General features: G+C 45.7%; 1 protein-coding gene across 1 annotated transcript in view; it reads right to left on the reverse strand.

Moving 5' to 3' along the window:
- Window positions 1–12,523, reverse strand: part of LOC142768852 (uncharacterized) — a 104,385-nt gene that overhangs the window by 78,862 nt on the left and 13,000 nt on the right. Inside the window, exons 3-5 of the mRNA XM_075871251.1 lie at window positions 12,217–12,369; window positions 10,572–10,683; window positions 7,377–7,491 (exon numbers count right to left, since the gene is read on the reverse strand). Coding sequence (XP_075727366.1) covers window positions 7,377–7,491; window positions 10,572–10,683; window positions 12,217–12,369 — 380 coding nt within the window. The remainder of the gene's footprint in view (window positions 1–7,376; window positions 7,492–10,571; window positions 10,684–12,216; window positions 12,370–12,523) is intronic.

The following is a 12,523-nucleotide window of genomic DNA, read 5'->3' on the forward strand; positions in this document are numbered from 1 at the left end:
CACTATGCTCAGCACTCACATATTTACACCGACGTATCAACCACTCAGGAGACTTCCACTTATGGACTTTATATCCCCCTCTACAAGACAAACGCTCTCTTATCGACTGCAGCGGATGATGTCCTCAATGGCAGCATAACTTCATGGCATCTTGTGTCAAACACCAAACCGATCCGCAATTTTCACCGACTCCAAGGGAGCACTACAGATATCGTTCAACCTCCTAAAGAAAACAATTCTCGCCTTGTTTAATTCGACATAGCACAGCTAAATCTCCTGGCCATTACCGCAGGGAACTACATCATATATCAGTGGGTACCAGCTCATTGTAGTGTTCTGGCCAACGAAAAAGCATATAAAGCAGCACGCAAAGGTCTTTGACACCATAATTACAGATGAACTTACTTCACCAAGTCAGATGCGTCTCAGATGGCTAAAAGATTCGCTTTTGAAGAAAATAAGAGACGCTATACCTTCTAACACATTATTATGCCTTGCTTGGCTCAATCGACCTTTATCTCTGAACAAGAGTCTTGTTCAGAATTCCTCGACATCTGGACACGCTATACCATCGCTTTCGTCTTAACAGTGCCTATGTAAACAGCTTCAGTACCGCCTCGGTCAGTCTGCGAGTCAGTACTGCAAAAGCTGTGGCTGCATCGAAACTGTGGAACTTATCTTGTTCAAGTGTAGAACGTATGCTGATGAGCGTGCGCTTGTCGGAGCTAACACGAGGAAGATCCAGCCCTGACAGTGTTCAGTTTTCGAACTGATTTTTTTTATTATCGCGCTGCACCCGCTGCGCGGCCCCATGCCAACTTCTTCCTCCTTGACGAGCACCGCATTCTGGGGCGCGACAGGGCTCCCCCCCGTAGAGCAAGAGCCATAGGAGTCACCAGAGGAGTCGCCCAGTGGGCATGCTTGGATGTGGGCATCCAGATTAAAGATTGAAATCCCGCGGCCGCGAGAGCGGCGATATACGCAGGTTTCAGTCTATCAGCAGCCACGACGTCTTGACAGCCATTGATGTCCAGCGGGAACGTCTTAGGTGTACGATGGAGAACGCGGAATGGGCCATCATAGGCTGGTGTGAGTGATGGTCGTATTTGGTCATGCCGAACGAAGACGTGACTGCAGTCATGCAGATCCTGGCTGACGAAGACAGACTGGGGCTGTCGGTCGGCTGGAATCACAGGAACAAGGTCCTGAAACGTTGTGCCCAGCTCTCGAATGTACGTGGAGGCATCGTGAGTGGAATGTGGCGACGATGGCTCGAAGAATTCTCCTGGAAGACGCAGGGAAATGCCATAGGCTAGTTCAGCTGATGAGCAGCCGAGATCCACTTTCAATGCTGATCAGATGCCCAGAAGTACGAAGGGGAGGTGTTCGAGCCAACGTTTCCTTGGCTGGTGAGCAGTGAGGGCAGCTTTCAGTTGTCGATGAAGCCGTTCAACCATGCCATTGGCGAAAGGATGGTAGGCAGTTGTGTGGATGTGTCGAATGCCCAGGATATTGGCAAGTGCGGTGAAAAGAGCCGATTGGAATTGACGAGCGCGATCAGTGGTGACGACAGAAGGGCATCCAAAGCGCGACACCCAGCCATTTGTGAAAGCCTTGGCAACTGTTGGTGCTGTAATGTCGGAAATTGGAAACGCTTCCGGCCACCTGGTGAAGCGATCCACACATGTCAGCAGGTAACAGGCTCCTTGCGATGATGGAAGAGGGCCAACGATGTCAAGATGGACGTGGGAAAACCTTGCGCCTGGAGGCCAAAGGGGGGATGTTGCCATGACTGTGTGACCGTGAACTTTAACCCGCTGGCACTCAAGGCAGGTTCGCGCCCAGCATCGGACATCAGCATTTATGCTTGGCCAAAGGAAACGAGATGTGACTAGCTTTTGGGTCGCACGAATACATGGATGACTCATGTTGTGCGATTGATCAAAAAATTGCACGATGAAAAGCTGAAGGCACGAGGGCCGAGGGACACCAGTAGACATTTCGCACGTTATTATTGAGGTAGAAAATAGAAGCGGGCACTCAGTGAACGATAGAGACGTGGATGAAGAGCGAAGTCTATGGAGCTCAGGATCGTTGCTTTGGGCAGCTGCTAAGCTCTTCCATGTCTAGTGGTGGCTGGTTCGACAAAGCATCGATGCGAGCTAGTGCATGCCGTGAGGAGTTCTAGGGCAAATGTACAGTATTTTGCCTCAGGTGGCTTCAGTTTTTGGGAGAAAAAACCAAGGGGCTGCCAACCGGATACATACTGCTCGAGAACGGCGCCAACTGCCACGCTTGATGCATCGGTGATGAGACGAATTGGGGCATCAGGGACGGGATCTATGAGCATGGTGGCGTCTGTCAGAGCCTTCTTGGCAGTGTAGAAGGCAGATGCAGCGTCTTCGGTCCACTCCAGTGGCGCAGCCGGGTCTTTCTTTTTAGCCAATAGGTCGATCAAGGGCTTTAAGAATGTGGCACACTTTGGAAGAAAGCGGCGATGGAAGTTTATTAGGCCCAGAAATTTTCGGAGTCTCTTTAGTGAAGTCGGGGTAGAAAGTCTTGAATAGCTTTCACTTTGCTGGCGAGTGGTTGGATACCCTTTGGAGTGACAAGGCGGCCTAGGAACTCTCTTGTAGTGACGCTGAAGAGGCACTTATTGGCATTAATTACAAGGCCGTAATCATCCAGGCGGTAAAACAGGGTGCGCAGGTGGGCTTCATGCTCAGAGCCAAATCAGCTTGCTACAAGGAGGTCATCAAGGTAGGCAAATTCGAAATGTTGATAGTGTGCTGAAAGGTCTGTGCAGAGTTGCACAATCAAAAAGGCATCCTCCCATATTCAAACAGACCGAATTGGGTGGTGATGGCCGTCTTCGGAATGTCGGCGGGTTCTACAGGAATCTGATGGTAAGCCTTCACTAAGTCAATCTTAGAGAAGATTGTGCACCCAGCCAAATTTGACGTGAAATCCTGTATGTGAGGAAGTGGATAGCGGTCTGGTAACGTGTGGGCATTGAGAGCGCGGTAATCCCCACATACGATGGCGTAGTGGTTAGAGAATCCGCCTCGCATGCAAGAGGTCCGTGGTTCAAATCCCGGTACCGCGCAGTTCCCAACCGGATTAAAAAAAATCCAAAAATACGCGTGTTGATGGAACTGCATTAAGAGGCCTGGGGTGCGGCCTCACCGGCAAACACCGCCGAGAACGCACTCCCTCACCAGAGGAGGATTGGCCACCCTGGTGCAGTCTCTGGCCACTACCTCCCACATGCTTACGTCAAATAACTCACGGCCCTCAGTCCCCAGCAGCTGCGAAGCAACTGACCACGGCGGCGGTCAGATCTGCAACGCAGCAGAGGGTGCTAAGAATCTCTGGATCCGGACAGGCCGCCATTGGAACCTGAACTTGGCAACGTTTAACGCTAGAACCTTATCTAGTGAGGGAAGTCTAGCTGTACTATTTGAGGAGCTAGAGGGTGTTAAATGGGATATAATAGGGCTCAGTGAGGTTAGGAGGACAGATGAGGCCTATACGGTGCTACAGAATGGGCACGTCCTTTGCTACAGGGGCTTGGCAGACAGAAGAGAACTGGGAGTGGGGTTCCTAATTCACAGAAACATAGCTGGCAACATAGAGGAATACTATAGCATTAATGAAAGGGTGGTAGGTATCGTAATTAAACTGAATAAAAGATACAAGATGAAGGTAGTACAGGCTTACGCGCCTACATCCAGTCATGATGACGCTTCAGTTGAAAGCTTCTATGAAGACGTGGAATCGGCAATGAGTAAGGTAAAAACACAGTATACTATAGTGATGGGCGACTTTAATGCAAAGGTAGGGAAGAAGCAGGCTGGAGACCAGGCAGTAGGAGATTATGGCATCGGTACAAGAAACGCCAGAGGAGAGCTACTAGTAGAATTCGCAGAACACAATAATTTACGGATTTTGAATACCTTCTACCGAAAACGAGAAAACCGCAAGTGGACATGGAGGAGCCCTAATGGCGAAAATAAGAACGAAATAGACTTTATAATGAGTGCACACCCTGGAATTGTGCAGGATGTGGAAGTGATTGGCAAGGTACGATGCAGTGACCATAGAATGGTACGGTCTCGAATTCGCCTAGACTTGAAGAAGGAACGACAGAAACTGATACGCAAGAAGCCAATCAATCAGCTAGCACTGAGAGGGAAAGTACAGGAATTCAGAGTGTCGCTGCAGAACAGGTACTCGGCTCTTAGTGAGGAAACCAACCTTAGCGTAGATACAATGAATGATAATCTGACGAGTATCATTACGGAGTGTGCAGTGGAAGTTGGAGGCAGAGTAGTTAGACAGGGCACTGGCAAGCTTTCCCAGGAAACGAAGAACCTAATTAAGAAGCGTCAAATCATGAAAGTGTCAAGTACAACAGACAAAATAGAACTGGCAGAGCTTTCGAAGTTGATTAATCGACGTAAGGTATGCGATGTAAGAAGGTATAACATGGAGAGAATTGAACACGCTCTGAAAAACGGAGGAAGTGTCAAAGCATTGAAGAGGAAACTTGGGATAGGCAAAAGTCGGATGTATGCACTAAGGGACAAAGAAGGCAAAATAACTACCAATATGGATAGGATAGTTAAAATAGCGGAGGAGTTTTACAGAGATCTGTACAGTAGCCGAGACAACCACGACCTTAATACTATAAGAACTAGCAGTAACCCAGATTACACCCCACCAGTAATGATAGAAGAAGTCAGAAAAGCTTTGGAGAGCATGCAAAGGGGCAAAGCTGCTGTGAGGATCAGGTAACATCAGATCTGCTGAAAGATGGAGGACAGATTGTATTAGAAAAACTAGCCACCCTGTTTATGAGGTGTCTCCTGACGGGAAGAGTACCAGAGTCTTGGAAGAACGCTAACATCATCTTAATACATAAGAAAGGAGATGACAAGGACTTGAAGAATTACAGGCCGATCAGCTTGCTCTCTGTAGTATACAAGCTATTTACAAAGGTAATTGCTAACAGAGTAAAGAGAACATTAGAATTCAATCAACCAAAGGAACAAGCAGGATTTCGAACAGGCTACTCAACAATTGACCACATTCATACTATCAATCAGGTAATAGAGAAATGCTCAGAGTATAACCAACCACTATACATAGCCTTCATAGATTACGAGAAGGCGTTTGATTCAGTATAAATATCAGCCGTCATGCAAACACTGCGGAATCAGGGCGTAGATGAAGTATATGTAAATATTCTGGAAGAAATCTACAGGGGATCAACTGCTACCATAGTGCTTCATAAAGAAAGCAACAAAATACCAATCAAGAAGGGTGTAAGGCAGGGGGAGACAATTTCCCCAATGCTATTTACCGCGTGCTTACAGGAGGTTTTCAGACGCCTAGAATGGGAACAGTTAGGGATAAGAGTCAATGGAGAATACCTTAGTAACCTGCGCTTCGCCGATGACATTGCATTGCTGAGTAACTCGGGGGACGAATTGCAACTCATGATTACGGAGTTAGACAAGGAGAGCAGAAAGGTGGGTCTTAAAATTAATCTGCAGAAAACGAAAGTAATGTACAACAACCTCGGCAAAGAGCAGCGCTTCGAGATAGGTAATAGTGCACTTGAAGTTGTAAAAGACTATATCTACTTAGGGCAGGTAATAACCGCAGAGCCGAACCACGAGATTGAAGTAACTAGAAGAATAAGAATGGGGTGGAGCACATTCGGCAAGCACTCGCAAATTATGACACGTAGATTGCCACTAACCCTCAAGAGGAAGGTATATAACAGCTGTATCTTGCCGGAATTAGCTACGGAGCAGAAACCTGGAGACTTACAAAGAGGGTTCAGCTTAAATTGAGGACGACGCAGCGAGCAATGGAAAGAAAAATGGTAGGTGTAACCTTTAGAGACAAGAAGAGAGCAGAGTGGATTAGGGAACAAACGGGGGTTAAGGATATCATAGCTGAAATCAAGAAGAAGAAATGGACATGGGCAGGGCATGTAGCGCGTATACAGGATAACCGCTGGTCATTAAGGGTAACTGACTGGATTCCCAGAGAAGGGAAGCGGGTTAGGGGGAGACAGGAGGTTAGGTGGGCAGATGAGATGAAGAAGTTTGCGGGTATAAATTGGCAGCAGCAAGCACAGGACCGGGTTAACTGGCGAAACATGGGAGAGGCCTTTGTCCCGCAGTGGACGTAGTCAGGCTGATGATGATGATGATGATGATGAGGGGTATTTTAATGCAATGTGATGTGAACATGACAGAGCGCTTCATATGTCGTAGTCCGGCTATTACGTATTGAAGATATTCTTTGCGCTCCAATACGTCGAGGCGCAATACGTTCATATATTATTGCACGCCAACGTCAGTTCTAGTGACGTTCACATAAGTTGATCTGCTTAGTTTTCTGAATATATAACTATAGCACATTACTCACGGCCTAGTAGAGGGCAGAAACAGTTCACACTCGGCTTATGAATAACTTTCTGCCCTTTTTTTCTCAGCTAGGAAGTATACGAACGCTAAGTACGGCACATCAAAGAAAGCATTGCGGGAGAGGAAAGAGCGTTTCGTATATCTTGGTAATAAGAGGCTAGAATGCATGAAAACAATTACACAAGGAGTTAGCGCGCCCATTGAGTACATTCTAATATACCTGTTATTTTATGGAAGCAACAATGGCCTGGTATCGTACATCCGTGTTAGCAGAACAGGGCCGAATTTTCGAAGGTTTTCATTTTGAAGTATATATCAACACTGATCAGACACAATTTCTTATGAATGCCGAACATGAAAGTTCACCAAAGTTTCCTTATCTGGCGTAAAATATTTCACCAATAAGGGCCGGGAACACATTAGACAATGAATAAAACTTGTCTACATATTGTCAGTTTTCATTGAAGATATTTTCGGTAGCGCAAGAGAATAGAGAGAGATTGTATTCAGATAAGTCTGTAAAATCAATGCAATAGAGAGATACGGTAAATGCTTCGAATTAAACGATAACAGAAACCATCAATATCTACAGTGACACTAATCGCGTCTTTTTTTTCTCATGGCGTTTTAGGCAGGCAGTGAATTGCGTCACATCAACTCCTATGCCTTCTGGTTTAGTATGGCTTTTTTCTAAAGAGCCGTTTTTTAAAGGTTTGCGAACCGACTCGCCACTCCCGCTCGTTATGCCTACGGCGCATGCAAGGGCGCCGTCGGGAGAGCTGTGACCTGGCACTCTCCTGTGCTGTAGTGTCGTTCTCTGGTCAAAGAATTGGCTCTGTACGTGGCGTACAACAGGAACTAATTATTGTTGCCTAGCCACTGTGTACAGTCACATAAGTTTAAACGCTGTCAAAATAGGCGTTGAGCACCCACCAATTTTGGCGACGTGTTGGTGAGCAGGGTCCTCGAAGTACTTGGAGAGGAACTCGAAGGTGGTCTTGGCAGCCTTCTGCATGTCGGCTTTTTGCGCCTTCATGTACAAGTTCACCTTCCGGAATGGAATAAATTGAAAATGAAGTTTATAAAAGCCCGGGATTAGTGGAAATACATGATCGAGACGATCTATCATTACAGTAGCGCTCACTAAATGCAGGAGGGGGCTATTGTGTTCAAAAGGGGCCCTGTAACACTTATTGTGCATGGTCGGAAAACGCTGCCCATAGGTAGTCGAGGGTCTCGAGAAAGCACACGCCAAATAATATAGCGTGGCCTGGAATTCACGATCCATTCTCATAGCTAAAGGTTCCTTTCTCTCCTTTCGGCTAATGACGATACCATCTGAAAAATCAATCGTCCAGCCCTTGTGTCACTCATTAGCTGATTTAACCATGGCGCGCTCGGTCGTTACTTGGGCCGCCGCGAAAGGCTGGGACTTGTCCAAGCACGCGCGTGATGACCCTGAAAAGGCACGCATTATAAGGGAAAAAAATTGAAGTGCTCAAAGTCATGAGGCGCGCGTGATTTATTTTCTTTCCCCGTGCCATCCCCCCCGCCTTCTCAGCTTCCAGCGCTTTCATCGGCACCAGAGAAGAGAATGCGAAAGCAGCGTGCGACAAATATTTCTAGCTCCTTTCGTACTGGACGGATAATAAAGAGTCTGGCTGTCGGGAATTGATGAGGCAATGAACTCATTTAGTAAATCAATTGTTGCACGACCCCTTTAGAGTGGCGATATTCGTAAGAGACGTCAATAAACTGGGGGATATGTTTGCGAACATAAACGACAACATGCACATCGTAAACTTCACGTGTGATTATTGATTGCATAGATGATTCCATTGAATAATTCATACAAGTTATACGTAACCGACTTCAAGTGGGAAATTGTCCATTGTAAACGCAGCAGCAATCAATAATGCGCGTTGTTGCGTGAGTTGGACGTATATCATTAAGAAAAGTGCTACGCATTACAATGAGAGGAGAAGCGGGCAAAGAGATACGTAGGCTCGCGACGAAGTTTCGCTCGAAAGATCGTATATTGAAAGCTTCCTTTGTGCAAATTCGCCGGCTTCATAAGTATTGAAAACCAGCTTTCATTCTCATACAACTTTAGAGAGGTATTACTGGTGCAATAATTCAGACGGCTAATGAGACGGCTATTGAGACAGCTATTGAGACGGCTATTGAGACGGCTTATATTCGATTCTCACTCGGAGTCAAGCCGTCTACGTGGCAAGCAGGCACACTGTTGCGCTATTTAATGATTTGACTTCGGGAAAAAAACTTCGAATTTCAGAGCAATAATATTGAGAACAAACAGATAACATAGCAAAGGAAAATATAGGAGATGTCATTTGAAGTAACTGTAATGCAAATATGAAACAAGAAAAGTGGACGGAAAAGAACTTGCCACAGGCAGGATTGTCAGCCAGCACTACCTTTCGTCATTACGATGACTGTCGAAAACTTTTTGCCTGTTTGGCGTCACGTAGCACATGTTTTTATTACGAAATATCAACTGAGAAATAACCCTTCTCGCACTATATCAATGCATCAAGTTTTCAACACTCGTCGTAACAGCAACAGGTAGCGCTGACTGACGCTCTAACGCTTAAAACGAACCTATATACCCTATAAGGAGGACGGGGGGATGACCACCACCGTAGCTCAGTGGTTGGGCATCAGACGCGTTATTTGAAGGTCGCAGGTTCGGGTTTTGCCGGTGAAAAGTTATCCCTGAGTCCTCTTTTTTATTCACACTTACATTACAATTACTTCTAATGACGTCTCCTATACTTTCCTTGGCAATATGATTCGTCAGTTCTCATTAATACTGTGTCTAACAAAGAAAACGGGCCCTTAAACTCCCACTTTCTTTTGAGCAGTGGCAGGAGTCTCCTCAAAGCACTTAATATTGTTTGTCAAAAGCGTAGAATTGCGCCAGTAGTCAAAATACACAATATGCACCGCGAGCTGGTGCCTGAAAGACTCAGCCAAAATGATACAGCCATTACGAATCAAGAACGAAATGAAAGGTTGCGTAAGTTCACGTGTTGACTCAAAGGGGCCCTGCAACACTTTTTCAACTTTGTCAGAAAACGCTGCTGATCAGTGGTAGAGCCTCCCGCGAATAGCCGAACCTAATACGCTTCCTAGGATTCAATTCAATTATAAACTGCAGCTAAAGCTTTCTCTGTTCTCGGCAAATGATGCAAGATGCCAAAAAGCACTCGTTGAAGTTTATCTATTAGCCATTAGCTGATTCGAGCATGGCGTGCTTGGTCATTACCGGGATCGTCGCGGGAGGCCACGACTTGTCCACCCGTACGAGCGCGGTCACAAGTCCCGCATTCGAAGAAAAAAAAACAAGAACAGTGCTCAAGGTCAATACTCATGAGCCGCGCGTGACGTATTTTCTTTGCCTCTGCCGTGGCTCCCTGATTAGCTTCATGCACTTTCGTCGGGGCGAGAGAAGAAAGAATGAGATTGCAGCGTGCGACAAATCTCTAACTCGGCTCGTACTAGACTAATTCTTAAAATCTTTGCGGCATTGAATTCGTGAGAAAATAACCTCTTTAATGAATTGATTCCATTGTTACTTGAAAAGGTGTTTCAAAGCCCTTTTAGGGACACGTAGGGAGTCCTTCGCAAATTGGCAAAAATGAATAATTACGGCCTAGTGGGTACTTAGCTGTACTCGCCGTAGTCATTGTAGGATAGTGTAAACGGCAAATGTTACGCTCCCAGTTATTCCTTTCCTCAAGACATGGTTGAGGTGTGCACCCGGATCCGAAGTGAGGCTAGCTAGCACTTGAGAAGGCGATGCGTACGAGGCGTGATTACACTATCGCGTTCAAATATTGAAGTCGACTCTCAAGCATTTTGTAAGCTAGTTTTCTTACGACTTCTGGTGGCACCACTTTATCAGATGCAAGGACTCGCACGGAGATGCTTTCAATGCAGTCTGCGTAACGTGGATTGTTAGTAGAAGAGCTTATGCTTCCGCTGTTTACATAAAGTGAATCTAAGCTGACGATATATAGGCCTAGCAAGAACACGTGTCGTTGCTCCTGCGCTGTCGAAAATGGCACAACCCTGACGACAACAGGAACTATTCTTTGTACTTACGTTTGGAACGGCTTCGAATGGCTTCGAAGTGTTGGAGAACACGCTCCAAGCAAGCATGTCGGGGGGCATGGGCGGCGTGGGTTTGAACTTTTGCACACTGAATTTCTCATCCCTGCACGGAAATAAATTAACGTGGAACTTACCCAAACATGCCAAAACGTAGCAGTATGCACATATAGCTGCTGAAACAGTATACACGTGCATGCAGAAGTTAATTGCCTAGTTTAAACAAGATAGTCACAATTACTAAGCTTTCTGATTTATGGACGCTATAAACTTGCAATCAGCACGCGCAAGCAACATCATTAAATTTTGTGTGTTTTGTAATAACCATCGCAGGTCTTCAAAGACTGCACGTCTTGAGAGATGCATGTAGAAAACAACGAACACTTGTACTGTTTCTTATATAGATATACTGCGTAAAAGAACGCAATGTATGGTGGCTTGGTATTATGTTCCTCTTTAATAAATAAATGAGTGTGATGCACACACTGCTATATGTATCATTTGAAGGCTTTGTTCAGAACGATAATACTTCGGCTTTAACATTTATATACAACAATGTGATTAAGAGGGACGTCGCAGCATAGGTCTCCGGAAATATTGACCAGCTTGTGTTCCTTCAAAGGGACATTATAAGGCCACACACCACATTGTGGTTTTCAGCGAAGAATGGAAGTACTGTCGCCGTATATATATGAGAAATGAACTGCAAAGATATATTTTGTTGCAAAATGAGGCCTGAAAGACACCTACTACCGGGGACCACCGTGTTGATATGCCGTGTTTGACATGTGCTTCACGGAGTAGAGTCATTGCAAGGCCAGATGACTACAAAACATCATTGGCCGGAATACAGACGCTCGCAAAGCAAGCGGCTCGTTACTTCACTGCTCGCAAGTGCGCCTGTACTGTCAGACTGTCGGCCCGCTCGCGTTAAAAAAAATTACTCATCAATTACGTGCTTGACGAAATGGGCGGAAATTTTGTCAGATTGTTTGCGAACACCCATTGATAAACTCACATAACCACAGACTACGAGCGAAATTTTGGTGTCATGGCTCCTACAATGCGTTAACTTGCAAGGGTGTGTTCGTAAAGCACGCTAACTTTAGGGCTAAGAACTTGGGTGCTTACTCTTCAACAGAAAATTTACCACCGAATAAGTGTTACATTGTTTTTATAGGGTGCCAGTGAAAGGGACAACCCCTAGCTTGCATTGTGAAGCCACAATGAAATTCGTGTTGATCCTGGTGTTGTTTCAAAATTGAATATTCTCCGACGAGGAAAATTTTTTCTGTTGGGAAACATCATATGACCACCACCATACAGAATTCTGCACAACTCCCTCAAAATGACCTAGAGTTTACCACATACAAACAGCATATATGCGGCGGTGGTGGCAATTCAAACAAATGCAATGAAAATTGAAGGACATTGTCCATTCCAAATGTGCTCGATGAAAGCCTGTGGCCATTCAACTGACTGTGTCATGTCTTTCTGTCTGTTTTTCTGTTTGTTTTTTCAACCTCTTGATAAATAATGTGATTGATGAGAGAGCGTAAGGAGCGAGGCCACAGGTGGCAACATTACAGAGTACGGAGGGAGCGACGTGAGTATAAGTCATCAAGGCTTGATAACTCACGTTACGGCCTCTCCATTTTGCGGCGCATTCGAGACAGTGACGAGGTTCGGAGGCGTGTAGAGAGTCAGCATGACTGGAATATTCCAGCCGGTCTTTTCGAAGCTCGGGAATACCTGGAACGCCGAGTCCTTCTTCAGTTGCATTTTGATGAAACTGCGGTCAAAGTGCAGGGCGCCGTTTTGTACGCTAAATGTACATCCACCAAATCAGAGAGCAACGTTAGTTATCACAGACAGACTTGCAATGACATCGGATTGTATCACAGCGCGTTCTGTACAGTTTGCGGTTCATTTAGTAAGCACAAGAA

Source organism: Rhipicephalus microplus, chromosome 1, assembly GCF_043290135.1.
Source record: "Rhipicephalus microplus isolate Deutch F79 chromosome 1, USDA_Rmic, whole genome shotgun sequence".
In the NCBI taxonomy this organism is placed as follows: Eukaryota; Metazoa; Arthropoda; class Arachnida; order Ixodida; family Ixodidae; genus Rhipicephalus; species Rhipicephalus microplus.